This window comes from Lithobates pipiens, unplaced genomic scaffold (genome assembly GCF_037356315.1).
Source record: "Lithobates pipiens isolate NorthernLeopardFrog02 unplaced genomic scaffold, aLitPip1_a1.2 Scaffold_10, whole genome shotgun sequence".
NCBI classification, from domain to species: Eukaryota; Metazoa; Chordata; class Amphibia; order Anura; family Ranidae; genus Lithobates; species Lithobates pipiens.
Genome location: NW_027507686.1, coordinates 218,625,946 through 218,641,526, shown reverse-complemented (window position 1 = coordinate 218,641,526; position 15,581 = coordinate 218,625,946). Strand labels below are relative to the sequence as shown.

Below are 15,581 nucleotides of genomic sequence, written 5' to 3'. Positions count from 1 at the left end.
GACTTTTGATTTGCAAAAATCCGACAGACTTTAGAAATGGAACATGTTTCAAATTTTTCCACCGGAACCAGTTCCTATCGAGAAATCCGCTCGTGTGTATGCTAGTCCGACAGACAAAAACCGATGCGAGGGCAGCTATTGGCTACTGGCTATGAACTTCCTTATTCTAGTCCGGTCGTACGTCATCACGTTCGAATCCGTCAGACTTTGGTGTGATTGTGTGTGGCCAAGTCCGTTCATTCGGAAAGTCCGTCAGAACTACATCAGAACTCTGCTGAAAGTCCGTCGGACTAAGTTCCTCGAAAAGTCCGGTCATGTGTACGTGGCATTAGATTTACCAATCCATATCATGTCATACTCAACTCACTTTCAATTTGTATTCAATCAGACAGGCGCTTGCATCACATAGTTCAAGGTAAATCCAAGACATCTGTATAACGCAGGGCCAGCTTAAAACTCCCATTCGGCCATAATCCAAATGATCTTCTCTGTGCCACTCTATACCATGTTTGCTCACAAAACATCACCACTGGATCCTCTTCGGCCTGCACATACACTAGATTACCAAAAGTATTAGGACACCTGCCTTTACACGCACATGAACTTTAATGGCAACCCAGTCTTAGTCCGTAGGGTTCAATATTGAGTAGGCTCACCCTTCGCAGCTATAACAGCTTCAGCTCTTCTGGGAAGGTTGTCCACAAGGTTTAGGAGTGTGTCTATGGGAATGTTTGACCATTCTTCCAGAAGTGCATTTGTGAGGTCACGCACCAATGTGGACAAGGCGGCCTGGCTCAGTCTCCTCTCTAATTCTTCCCAAATGTGTTCTATCAGGTTGAGGTCAGGACTCCGTACAAGCGAGTCAAGTTCCTCCACCCTAAAAACTTGCTCATCTTTTCTTTTCTTTTTTTGGACCTTGCTTTGTGCATTGGTCCAAATCATTTGGCGTGGGGGGGAGGGGAATTATGGTGTGGGGTTCTTTTTCAGGGTTTGGGCTTGACCCCTTAGTTCCAGTGAAGGGAACTTTTAAAAGGTATCAGCATACCAAGACATTTTGGACAATTTCATGCTCAAATTTTTGTTGGAACAGGAAGGAGCCATCCCCAAACTGTTCCAACATGATTATTATACACCACAAAGCAAGGCCAATAAAGACATGGATGAAGTTTGGGGTGGAGGAACTTGACAGGCCTGCACAGAGTCCTGACCTCAACCCGATAGAACACCTTTGGGATAAATTTGAGCGGAGACTGCGAGATGGGCCTTGTCCACATCAGTGCCTGACCTCACAAATGCGCTTCTGGAAGAATGTCTATGGGAATGTTTGACCACACTCCTAAACCTTGTGGACGGCCTTCCCAGAAGAGTTGAAGCTGTTATAGCTGCAAAGGGTGGGCCAACTCAATATTGAACACTACGGACTAAGACTGAAATGCCATTAAAGTTCATGTAAAGGCAGGTGTCCCAATACTTCTGGTAATATAGTGTATGTGCAGCAGTCTTATTCTTTCCTATATAAAAAAAAATAAAAAAAATAAACAGAACCAGCAGTCCAGCAGAGTTTTGCTCTCCCCACAAGAGTAGGCAGTGCTGTTATTTTCTGTAAAATTCAATGCAATATGGCAACCTAGAGGCACACAGTATGCTGTTGGTGCACAGAATACCCCCAGAAGGGTAAATTTCCTGTTTGTATTTTTGGCTCACTGATCTTCCCAGAAGTATTTGCATACTGTACAATAGATCTTTCATGCAGTCTTCTCAGCAAAATAAAACAGATTGCTCATGCCACACAAATAGTGTGGATGGATGAATCTCCACCGCCAGCCTATTATATTCTGACAGCCATTAGCATCAGTGTACCTGAACACTGGCCGCAGGCGCTCTTTGGTGGACAATCTTTAGCCCGGCCCCATCAAAAGTCAACACAGTAATCAACGTCTGTCAAGCTAGCCAGGGCCATCAACCTCTGAACCTGCCAAAAGTCTAGTATACAGTGCCTTGCGAAAGTATTCGGCCCCCTTGAACTTTTCAACCTTTTGCCACATTTCAGGCTTCAAACATAAAGATATAAAATTTAAATTTTTTCTGAAGAACCACCAACAAGTGGGACACAATTGTGAAGTGGAACGAAATCTATTGGATAATTTAAACTTTTTTAGCAAATAAAAAAACTGAAAAGTGGTGCGTGCAAAATTATTCGGCCCCTTTACTTTCAGTGCAGCAAACTCACTCCAGAAGTTCAGCGAGGATCTCTGAATGATCCAATGTTGTCCTAAATGACTGATGGTGATAAATAGAATCCACCTGTGTGTAATCGAGTCTCTGTATAAATGCACCTGCTCTGTGATAGTCTCAGGGTTCTGTTGAAAGTGCAGAGAGCATCATGAAGACCAAGGAACACACCAGGCAGGTCCGTAATACTGTTGTGGAGAAGTTTAAAGCTGGATTTTGATACAAAAAGATTTCTCAAGCTTTAAACATCCCAAGGAGCACTGTGTAAGCGATCATTTTGAAATGGAAGGAGTATCAGACCACTGCAAATCTACCAAGACCTGGCCGTCCCTCTAAACTTTCAGCTCAGACAAGGAGAAGACTGATCAGAGATGCAGCCAAGAGGCCCATGATCACTCTGGATGAACTGCAGAGAACTACAGCTGAGGTGGGAGAGTCTGTCCATAGGACAACAATCAGTCGTACACTGCACAAATCTGGCCTTTATGGAAGAGTGGCAAGAAGAGAGCCATTTCTCAAAGATATCCATAAAAGTCTCGTCTAAAGTTTGCCACAAGCCACCTGGGAGACACACCAAACATGTGGAAGAAGGTGCTCTGGTCAGATGAAACCAAAAATCGAACCTTTTGCCCACAATGCAAAACGATATGTTTGGCGTAAAAGCAACACAGCTCATCACCCTCAACACACCATCCCCACTGTCAAACACGGTGGTGGCAGCATCATGGTTTGGGCCTGCTTTTCTTCAGCAGGGACAGGGAAGATGGATGCAGCCAAATACAGGACCATTCTGGATGAAAACCTGTTGGAGTCTGCAAAAGACCTGAAACTGGGACGGAGATTTATCTTCCAACAAGACAATGATCCCAAAACATACAGCAAAATCTACAAAGGAATGGCTCACAAATAAACGTATCCAGGTGTTAGAATGGCCAAGTCAAAGTCCAGACCTGAATCCAATCGAGAATCTGTGGAAAGAGCTGAAAACTGCTGTTCACAAACGCTCTCCATCCAACCTCACTGAGCTCGAGCTGTTTTGTAAGGAAGAATGGGCAAGAATTTCAGTCTCTCGATGTGCAAAACTGATAGAGACATACCCCAAGCGACTTGCAGCTGTAATCGCAGCAAAAGGTGGCTCTACAAAGTATTAACGCAAGGGGACCGAATAATTTTGCACGCCCCACTTTTCATTTTTTTATTAGTTAAAAAAAAAAGTTTCAAAAATCCAATAGATTTCGTTCCACTTCACAATTGTGTCCCACTTGTTGGTGATTCTTCACAAAAAAATAAATTTTTTTATATCTTTATGTTTGAAGCCTGAAATGTGGCAAAAGGTTGAAAAGTTCAAGGGGGCCGAATACTTTCGCAAGGCACTGTAAGCCCAGCTTTAAACAGCTGCAGAGAAAAGGTGCACCAGGCTTGCACATTACCCAAGTAGGGTTTTTAATTATTAAGTAAATAAAAATATACTCAAACAAAATAATGAAAGCATATCAGGGTCCATAGAAACCACAAAGCAACCAGGTCACGAGACCATTCCAAGCAAGCCGGAGGACCTTCCAGATGGCCGACTCATTTCGAGGGGAGATCCCTTCTTCCTCAGAGTCCCAAAATAGGTGTCCCCATTTGAAGACTTCCACTCATCTCCTGTTTCTGTGATGACCTGGATTTTCTTATTTTCTGTATGGGAGACTATGGCCACCAGCACAAATGGCGAGGATGAAACTCCCCAGCAAACACACCAACAGAAAAGTTTTTGGCTTTACATATACTTGGCGCCCAGCCCCATATAATCTCAAACCTGCATTTATAGCAGGTTTCCATGCTTAAATGCCTTTATTTTTTCACATGCCCTCTTGTGACCCTCACTAAAATTGTTTTAGCTTCCCTTTATCTCTCCAGTTATCATTAGGAGTTTTCATCATGTATATTTCATGGTCAAGCAAAGGTGTTCAGCTTTGCTGTAGAGCTACAGAATCTAAAGCAGATCTATAAGATAACCTAAAGTTTAGTTGTTGCCTACAGCCATCACAGATGGTTTCATTTCTTTAATGCAATCCAGCTGCTATGGAAAAAGGCTCCCATACTACCAAGATACAGGACAGCATCACTGCTAGAGAAACGGTCCAGAAGTCATTCAGACTTGAACAAACCCCTAAAAATACAATGGGCCACAATATTAAAAAAGGTTAATGCTGAAAATATGTCGGCAATTGTATTACCATAAAATTAACTAGAATTAACCATTAGCAGCTTTGCTAATATAGTAATAGCACAGCATGTCAAGCAGCCAGGCTCAACCAGGGTTCCGTAGTACCCTAGGGTTCCTCCAGGAGGTAGATAGGGGTTACTTGAACTGTGGCAAAATGACTCCAGTTTGATGGTGCCTGCATAGTTCACCAATACCCAACCAGATGCATGATATAGATCTAGATATATATGGAAGAAGGTGAGGAAGAGAAGATTACAAAACTCTGTGCCACTACCTATGAGAAAAAAAATAAAATCTCATATAGAAGTATTAACTCCTAAATTGAAGGAGGCACTGTGGACAACGAAAAACATTTAAATCATACAAATACCAGGTGTAATTGCACTTGAAATAGAAAGAGAAAGAGAAAGAAAAACAAAACAAAACAAAAACGTATCAAATAGTGCAAAATAATAATAGTGTAAAACATAAACAAAAATAAAAAATTGTCTTCTGAACATCCACCAAGTGCACCTTCCAACTACCATGTGAATAGAGTGAACACACCAATCCCCGCAGGCTAGGCACTCACCAAACTCATATGCTCCTCATATTACGGATCGGCATATAGCGCTTTTCTAAATGTAGGATCCCTCGCCACTCTTCTCATACACCAGGCTTCAATTTCTTTTCCTTCTCATAACACTCTAAAAACATGAGAGGAAAAGAAGGAACTCCCATAGTGTAGTGCTGTATAAACACTTTATTTAAAACCCAATAAAAACTACTTACAAGCAACATTAAAAATAATTCATGCAAAAGCGCAAGAAACACTATACAGGCTGAGTAAATGGCACTTCACCCCGGTCCTCTAACACATCACATCTAGTGCATCACTTCTGGATCGGTGTCTTATTGTCACTTAAGGCTGCCGTGTAGCCACGTCCAACGTGTTTCATCCTTCTGACTTCGTCACAGGGGGTGCTAGATTGTGTATATTTGTATCTGTCTGTAAAAGGTGGTATTCTGTTGATGACCAGGCTGCGTGATGCAGTACAGAAACAAGGTGTCACCAATTTGTTTGTGTGGATTAGCTGTTGACTCAAGTTTAGCTTTAGCTGTTTAACAGGAAACATTTTAGCCAAAAAAAGCTAATTATTTTCAAGCAATTATAAAGACCAAACACTCCAACGGGCACATGCCTGGATTCTACCAGAACTCTAAGTGCAGTCCAATTGGCTACCCCTCCAAAATAAAAAGTTTATATCCATCACTATACCCTGCACCTCTTCTCAATAGGCAATGCAGCTAATATCTAGAGCAGTGATGGTGAACCTTGGCACCCCAGATGTTTTGGAACTACATTTCTGATGATGCTCAACTACACTGCAGAGCACATGAGCATCATGGGAAATGTAGTTCCAAAACATCTGGGGTACCAAGGTTGGTCATCACTGATCTAGAGTATTTTTGCTTGCACATAGTTGGATGATGGAAGTCAGTTGAACTTAACCTCAGTCACTAAGCTTCGGGTATAATTCCCTTACAAAGTGCAACTTCCCTTGTAAGGTGAACATTCTATTTGTCGTTAGTCAATCCGCACCAATGTGTCACTTTTACACCTGGGTGATGTGGGAGGTGCCACTCTGATCACTGTCACCAATTCCACAGACTAGAGCTGTCCATTTCATATGATCTGTGAATACAAGCTACTGAATTTTCAAGGTTGTCAAAGGGCAGTCAATGCAACATGCAGCAAACACCCTGCTGGCTATTTCCTTATCAGTGTGCAGCTTATTGACCCAACAAGAGAATCCATTAAGAGTTTTCTTCATCGACTCACAGCAAGGCCTTCATGATCAATCCACAAATGCTCTGAAAATTAAAGCAAGCCTGTTATAAATACAATTGTAGCTGTTCTGTAATGCGAATTTGTACCCAACCTGTAGGTCCTCCAAGAATGAAACACATGACCACAATGTGTGCCACATAGTTTAGGAAAAGTCCACAAACTTACTGGGCACTATGTCTAGCCTTGAAGGGGCATCTCCTTTAAACATTTTTTTTTTTTTTTTAAAGAAGGAGTTCTCTACTTAGACACACAAGCTGCTTGAAATCTCCACTTAAATGAGGTCCAATGGGCTCTCTTGCCATTAACTGAAATACTTAAGGACTCTCCCCATGCAGTCTGTTCAACAGTATTGGCAGAAGGGTAAAGATTTTTCAAACATTTGGCTTTTTAGGCTGGAGTTGCTCTTTAACATACATGGTATGAGAACAGGTTCTAAATCAGGGACCCGGTACATGTATGCAAGTCGGGAGTCCTAACCTCACCCAGACTTCTCATACTCCAGGCTCAGTTTTCAGTCATTGATTCAAATTAGCGAAGCAAGAGACAGGCGGACAATTCTGATTGTCAGTATGGCAACAATGGTGTCCTCCATATTTTTTCTTTGTACAGATTTCCTTTAAATGTAGAATGACTTCAGGACTGAAGAACAGCTGCCAAGTGACAAGATGATCTGCTCATAATACATACAGTATCAGTCTTCAGCTGCATTAGATACAATATTAACATCAGAAGACTGGAATAATGTACTGAAGAGCACAAACCAAGAACACACTACAAAGTAACAGTTTTAATATACAATGGACACCTAGTAACCACTGGAGGAAATCAAAGTTTAGTCCTAACAAGTATCAAAGCTCAATTCTAATCTACCACTGGATACAACAGCAGGGACAGTTCATGGGATACGGTCCTTTTGCACAACATACAGTCCTTATTCTTTCTAATGGAGAGTGCACACAGGGCTGGGGCAAGGATTTTTGACACCCTAGGAGAAACCCAATTTTGCCACCCCCCTTGGTCCCAACCCTGACTTCACCCACTTTGCCCTGCCCATGTATACCCCACCTTTTTGATGAAGCGCCCATCAATGCAGCCTCACCAGCACCCATCAAATGCAGCCTACCGGGGGGGGGGGGGGGGGACCCAACTGGGGGCGAGCGCCCTAGGCAGCAGTGTAACCAAGCGGCTGCCTAGTTTGCCTAGTGGTAGCACCGGCCCTGAGTGCACAGACCAGCCATCCTCAACCAGGGTTCCTCCTGGAGGTAGCTAGGGGCTCCCTGAGCTGTGGTCAAATGACCACCCATCTGATGGTGCCTGAAAAGTTTTAGGCCCAAGATCACCGACAGCATGACCCCAATGATCTTTTTGGATAGAGTGGAATTCTGAACATCAGTATGGGGATTTCTTCTCACTGACCCCGATAAATTGGCTTTAAAATTAGTTCCCTGAGATCAGAAAATTACATCAAGGGTGACTCTGGGGTAAACCGTTTGAGAAAAGGTTGGCATGGATGTACAGTCTTAAAGTGGAACAACACTATACGAGCACTGCAAACCAAAAACACTAGTTTATTTGTTTTGAATATTCAAAGAAAACTCATCTGATCATGTCTCCATGCTTTATTTTGCTGCAAAATCACTTTGAAAAAATACCCCCCTAGCATTTCTGCTTTGGCCATCTTGAGTAAGGGCAGATCGTTCATGTAGCAACTACTTCCCGAAATCCATCTTAGCTCAGGCCTGCATACAGGAGGGTGTGCTTAGCTGAGAAAACCCCCTTCCTCCCCTCCCGAAGACTCCTGGGATGTACAACATTGTTTGCCTAGGCATGGAAACCAGAAGTCACTAAAGAAAATGAGATTATATATTTATTATCTCTCAAAACAAATAGATTATGCTTTCCTATCTATTAACGTTAGCAGCATAATGATTAAAAATAGTCAATGTTGATTGAACCTCAGATAACGTAAGGTCATACAGTCCTCACCCACTGCATGCACAGTTCATGGCACACAGTCCTTATTCTTTGTAGTGGTTAGTACAAGAATGTACATTTCTAACCACAATAGATAATGTAAAGTCATAAAGTACTCATCCACAACAGAGACTGATGGCACACAGTCCTTTCCATGCTTACACCAGAGTATCTTTTTGGTGGCTAGCACATAGATGTACAGTCCTAACCACAACAGATAACACAAGGTCATAGAGTCCTCATCCACAGCAAGGACAGTTCAGGGCATACAGTCCTTTCCAAGCTTATACCAGAGAATCATTTTAGTGGCTTGAGCATAGACATATGGTCCTAACCACAGCAGATAACATAAGGTCATACTGTCCTCTAGCTTAGTGAATGCTACAAGGTTTACAACATGTAAGAGGATGCAACAGGGACAGCGTCATGGTAGAAAACAAAGGCCACATTACACACAAAGCAACAAGTCAGATCCTACAAAAGACACCGAGCAGACTATCACATTACATATACAGCACTGTAAAAAAAAAAAAAAAAAAAAAAAAAAAAAAAAAATGCCATCACAGTCAATAACATGGAGCCGTCATAAATAATGTGCAGTAAGGATGAATTACGCCAGTTTTCTTGCCATCACAGTTAATCTCAAGCTACAGAGCAAATAAAAAAAAAAAAGGGGGGGGGGGGGGGAGGAGGCCTGTGCAGTTTAGGCCTTGGGGAAGGCTGCAAGGGGTCGGATCCTATACCAACGCGATCATTACCTGCGATCAGATGAGGATTGGTCCATGCAGGCCTCAGGGTGATCATCAGCCAAATCACATGGCACATTACAACGACGATCGAGAAGGGTCATCTGGCAAAAAGCCAGTCAATATTGGCGGCTACCGAGACCATAGATCTGCTTTTGTATCTACATGCATTTGCATAAATTTAAGCAGATTTGATCAATAAAAGTTAAAAGGACCGATTTGCATCTATCTCCTGTATGTACTGTAACGCTCATTACATGCATTGGATGTGCGGTCATGCCATACATTTTGACTAGCACCCCAACACACTAAAGGCATTGCAATGCATGACAATAAGTTCTAGGGCATAGCGGCAAACATTTTGGAAACTTTTTGTGCCTCCAGCGTCTATCGATTTTAATGGGCAGCCTTAAAACACCACATTTAATGCATTAAGTCATCGAATAAATATAAATGCGTTCTCAAGATACTGTTTGCGCATTTAAGATTTATTTTAGTGGGCCTTTAACACACAGAAAGCAACAAGTCCTAATACAATAACCCAGATAGCTGCACTGCATAGTTGTGAACCAGGCATGAATGCCATTTTAAATGTGAAGGGGTGCCTTTCCTAGGATTCCTACACATTGACGCTTGTATAAAACATTCTAAAATAAGTCCCATGCGCAAAACCGCTGTTATCAGTAAAGTGACCTGTATGGGCTTATTTAATAGGGGGAAAGATTTATACGCAAGGTTCACTTCGTACCTATAGTATGATGGCACTTAAAGTGGTTGTAAACCCTTACAAACCACTTTGACCTACAGGTAAGCCTAGATTAAGGCTTACCTGTAGGTCCAAGAAATATCTCCTAAACCTACACGGTTTAGGAGATATTTACCCAAAGACAGCCACCCCACGTGATATGCCGTGAATGTCGGCTCCCGTGCGCATGCGCGGGAGTCACGTCATCGTGGCTCCGGCGAATCACAGCGCCGGAGCAGCGAGACCCGGAAGTCGCTCCGGGATCCATGGCAGCGGCGAAGAGGAAGACGGAGGACCACTTCGGGGGCTTCGTTCTCGGGTAAGTTATTCATAATGAGCTAGTATGCTATGCATTCTAGCTCATTATGCCTTTGCCTTACAGGGTGTGTTTTTTTATTTTTTTGCCTTTACTTCCTCTTTAACATAGAATCATAAATAAATATACTACTACATGTAGAAGAATCTGCATAACTAGGAAAAGGGAATTCCCGACGTGCAATAAGACATGGCTGACAACTGTTGTGGATTTCCATGGAATACAGGTTTTCAATGTTTAATCTCAGAGGGTCCTTGTCTTAGTTACATAGTTAGTAAGGTTGAATAAAGACACCAGTCCATCCAGTTCAACCTGAGTGAGTGTCTACAATTGGCCTTATCCCTGTACACTCACATCGGTCCCTACCCTCAAGGAGCCTACAATCCAAGGTCCCCATTCATATACTAGGGCCAATTTTGGACAGAAGCCAATTAACCTACCTGCATGTCTTTGAAGTTCTTGGGTTTCCAATCACATGAGGATAAATATGTACACAACGCCAGAAGATGGTATACTAGACCGCAGCCTCAGATACCAGGGACAGTTCTGGAATCTGAAGATTTGGACCTAGAAATACCCCTGTAGCAATGTTTGCCGATTTACTATTGGTCAAAGGTAAATGTGCAAAATTGTGTTATTGACCCGTTCAAGAGACAAGACTGGGACCACAGTCCCCTCCGACGACATGAAGATAAGCAGAGACAGATGAGTTTAACAGTGACGAAAGTGGTCTTTTAAGACAGTCAACATAGCTGCCAACAGCTTCTTTATTTTTTGGTATTTACACCATTTACGTGTTGCAACATGCTAAATCACATGTGTCCAGCTTCCCTCGTTGGCTTTGAAAAATACACGCCTGTTTTTTTTCTACATTTTAGTGCATCAGAAAGACCATAGAGGTCAATGACAATGCATGTTACAAGTGTTTGGATGAGTTGGCAACAGGTATTAAAAAGTCCTTGTCGTCAATGGCTGCTAACCCTATGCACTCTAAATCCTAACTTTAAAAAATGTAGTGGCAACGCATGTCAAAGCAGTATGAATAGACAACATACTAATAGATCTAAATGGGTCCTTAATGTTTTCCAGGGACTCAAGGTCACCGAATCAACATCTTTTAAAAATTCTGTCCAAAAGGGCAACGGGTATCAAGAAGACTTCCATTTACCATAAAGCCTTATTCAATGGTTCATAACTCCATTCAGTCCTTCAAATCCTAAATTTCAAAAACTCAATAGAAACATATGCCAGTATAGTATGTCAACACTCAAAGGACATGCACATTGATGCACGGCAACCCACCTGTAATGCTACAGAATTTGCAATGTCACTGAGCCAACAACATCCTAAATGCTGTCTGAGAGGGACACATTTTCATTGATCGATAAATACAAGACAATCAACAAATAAGATGACCATCAACAGAATAAAATGGTAAATCAAGGTACGGTTGAGTCAGTGCTGTCTTTAAGGAAGACTTCCATTTATTAACAAGTGTTAGCCATTGGCTGTTAACTCCATCCACTCCAAATCCTAATTTTAAGGGTCAATAACATTTGACAATGCACAAAAAATCACACATTGAAGCCCAACAATCCACCTGCCTAACTATACAAAACATTACATCTTAATGCACTTCCAAAGATCTGAATAGACACAGGGATGCAAGGTCACCGACCCAACATCTTCATAGGCTGTCCAAGTGGGCCACCTATTTCCACTGGACCTTAAATACAAGATGGTCAACGGTAAGCTGACCATCGACAGGAAAAAAAAAAAAAAAAAAAAAAGAAGAAGTGGTCAATCATGGTACAGTTGGTCAGTACTGCATTTCAGGAAGACTTCCCATTTATTAACAAGTGTTGGTCAATGGCTGTTAACTATCTACTCCAAATCCTAGTTTCAAGTATCAATAACCTCAAGAAGGCCATCTATTTCCATTCAACTTTAAATAAAAGACAGTCAACAGCAAGCTGACCATAGACCGAATAAAATGGTCACCTATGGTACGGTTGGGTCAGTGCTGTCAATCAGTAATGGCATCCACCCCAATTTTAATAATGCACATCCACGCACATAGTGCGTAAATTTGATGCATTTTGTAGCATTAAGCAGGTGGATTGTCTTGCACCAATTGTTGCAAGACAATCCCCTGCCTAATGCCACATCTATGCACTCATATAAAACGGGCCCAGGAATGCAACGTCACTGAGCCAACATCTTTAAATGTCGTGTGAGAGGGCCTCATGTTTCTATTGGACCTTAAATACAAGACAGTCAACAAACAGCAGAATGGGTATCTAAAGAATAAAATGGTTAATCATGATACGGTTGGGTCAGTGCTGTCAATCAGGAGGAATTCCATTTCTAATAAGCGCTGGTCCATGGCTGTTAAAGCCATCCATTCCAAATCATAATTTCAAGCATCAATAACGTCATCAAGAGGGCCACCTATTTCCATTTAACTTGAGGTGGTTAACAGCAATCTGACCATGGACAGGCGCTAAATGGACACAATAAAAACAAAAGATCAATCATGATACGACTGAGTCAGCGCTGTCAATCAAGAAGACTTCCAAAAATCTGCATGGGGTCAATCCTGGTGGCTAGGGACTGTCCCTGGAAGGGAAGGCCAGTTGGTATGGATGAGTTATGAACTTTAAATACAAGATGGTCAATAGCCAGCTAAACATGAACAGGTGCTGAATGGACAGAATGAAATGGTCACAGTATGGTTGGGTCAGTGCTGTTGACTTCCAAGGTCAACCTAAAAAAAATAAAAATAAAAAATAAAAGATATCAGAAAGACTACCAAAAATCTGCATGGGGTCAATTTTGGTGGCCAGGGACTGACCCTAGAAGGGAAGACCAGTTGGCATGGATGTGTCATGGGCTTTAAATACAAGACGGTCAACAGCCAGCTAAACATGAACAGGTGCTGAGTGGACAGAATAAAATGGTCAACCACAGTCCGGTTCGGATAGTGCCATTGATTTCGAAAGTCCACCAAATAAAAAATAAAGCCAGGAAGAACTCCAAAAAATCTGCATATGGTCAATCCTGGTGGCCAGGGACCGACCTTGGAAGGGAAGGCCAGTTGGCATGGATGCATCATGAGCTTTAAATACAAGACGGTCAACAGCCAGTTAACCATGGACAGGCGCTGATGGGACAAACTAAAATGGTCAGCGCTGTCAATGAGGAAGACTTCCAAAAATATTAATGGAGTCAATTCTGGTGGCCATGTGGAAGGGAAGGCCATTTGGCAGGGATGAGTCATGGGCTTTAAATACAAGATGGACAACAGCCAGTTAACTATGGACAGGTGATGAATGGAGAGAATAAAATGGTCAATCACAGTATAGTTAGGTCAGCTCCGTTGCCTTTCAAGGTCAACCAAACAAATCAGGAAGTTTTCTTAAAATCTGCACAGGGTCAATCTTGGTAGCCAGGGACTGACTCTGGAAGAGGCCAGCTGACATGGATCAGTCATGGATTTTAAATACAATATGGTCAACCAGGAGTTGAGAGGGCCACCTATTTCCACTAAACGTCAAAGACGAGATGGTTAACCATAACTGGACCGTGGACAGACACTGAATGGATTAAGAAAAAAAAAAAAAGTGTCAGTTATGGTGTGGTTGGGTCAGCGCTGTCAATCAGGAAGTCTTCCAAGAATTTGCATGGTGTCAATCCTGGTTGCAAGAGACTGTGCCTGGAAGGGAAGGCCAGTTGTCATGGACTTTAAATACAAGACAGTCTACAGCCAGTTAACCATGAACAGGCACTGAACAGATGGTATAAAAACGGTCAGTACTGTCAATCAGGAAGACTTCCCATGCTAATTTTTGGGTCAATTCTGGTGGCCAGGTAGAAGGGAAGGCCAGTTGGCATGAACGTTAAATACAAGACAGTCAACAGCCAGTTAACCATTGACAGGCGAAAAAAGGAGGAACGGTTGGGTTGGGTCAGTGGTACGATTGGGTCAGTGCAGTAGATCAGGAACCAAAAAAATGTCTATGGACCTATCCTGGTGGCCAGGTGGGGGCAACGGAAGGCCGGTTGCCATGGACTTTGACACAAGACAGTCAACCACCAGTTAACCATGCACAGGTGCTGAATGGACAGAATAAAATGGTCAGTCATGGCACGGTTGGGTTCAGCGCAGTCGATCAGGAAGACATTCAAGGCCAACCAAAAAAAAATCTGGTAACCAGGTGGAAGGGAAGGGCAGTAGATGAGTCATGGACTTTAAATATAAGACAGTCAACAGCCAGTTAACCATGTACAGACACAGAATAAAAATGGTCAGTCGTGGTATGGTTGGGTCAGTACAGTCGATCAGGGACCACATCTGTATGGATCCTGGTGGCCAGGTGGGTGGAAGGGAAGGCCAGTTGGCATGGATGAGTCATGGAGCTTGCACTCACCTGGCAGACACAGGAGGAGCAGTAGTGTCAGACAGGAGCACTGCGGCAGCCTCATCCCCCCAGGCTCAGCTCTCCACCGAGGTCTCATCAACACTGCGACCCCCTCCAAAGCAGGTGGATCCCCCAGATCAGGATCTTCTCATTCCTATCCTCAGTGTCCGATCAGGATCTTCTCATTCCGATCCTCAGTGTCCGATCAGGATCTTCTCATTCCGATCCTCAGTGTCCGATCAGGATCTTCTCATTCCGATCCTCAGTGTCCGATCAGGATCTTCTCATTCCGATCAGGATCTTCTCATGCAATACACAGGAGTCCCGGTGCCCTCCGCCGTGTGCGCATGCAGCAAGCCCGGTGTGTCCCCGGCGCCCGTTCTCTGCTGTCCTCCGCTGCCAGGCACGGTGCTCCCGGTGTCGGTGTGCTCGGTGTCTCCTCTCCCCGTCCTCTGATGTACAGTGTTCTGATCGCTCGGCTCCGCACACTCACCCCTCCGCGCCGCACTTTATTCTGCTCCTTCTCCCCTCTCTGCCTCCCAAGCCTCTTGTGGAATAATCCAACTGAGACAGCCGCAAGGGGGGGGGACGCCCCCGGATGATCTCCCTCCCTGACCCCACACACAGCAGTCCCTCCGCAGGCAGGCTTCCAGAGGGGCGGGGGTGACACCCAGGGCCGGGGAAGGGGAAAGTGGGGTCACCCTGGAAGTCCTGGTGTTTTTCAGCCTGGAATCAGGAAGGGAGCACACCTTCCCCCGGAGTCCCGCAGCCGCCTGTTGGATCCTTTTACAAACTTGTAAAGACTAGGTGAATGGGACACAATAGTATGTCATAATGAAAACAACATGCGGGGGGGCGGGGGGAGCATCAAAGCCTGCCCTGCACTATGGAATCATACCAGAGGCTGAGGAGCTGTCATTGTTTGTTTATACACAAACTCTGCATGCCAGATGTGCATACAAAGGGGAAGCACATGGCATAACCACCACCAACATGGGGAGCGCATGGGTCAACCACCACCAACATGGGGAGCACATGGCATAACCACCACCAACATGGGGGGCAGATGGCATAACCACCACCAACATGGGGGGCACATGGCAT

General features: G+C 43.6%; 1 protein-coding gene across 3 annotated transcripts in view; it reads right to left on the bottom strand.

Moving 5' to 3' along the window:
- LOC143940180 (low-density lipoprotein receptor-related protein 4-like) overlaps positions 1–15,310 on the bottom strand; it is a 169,877-nt gene extending 154,567 nt beyond the window's left edge. The window contains exon 1 of one of the 3 annotated variants that reach the window (XM_077461325.1): positions 14,487–15,310. In XM_077461325.1, coding sequence (XP_077317451.1) covers positions 14,487–14,574 — 88 coding nt within the window. In that variant the 5' untranslated portion in view covers positions 14,575–15,310. The remainder of the gene's footprint in view (positions 1–14,486) is intronic. The other 2 variants (XM_077461317.1, XM_077461308.1) reach the window with 2 other exon arrangements.
- Between the last annotated feature and the right edge of the window lie 271 nt (positions 15,311–15,581).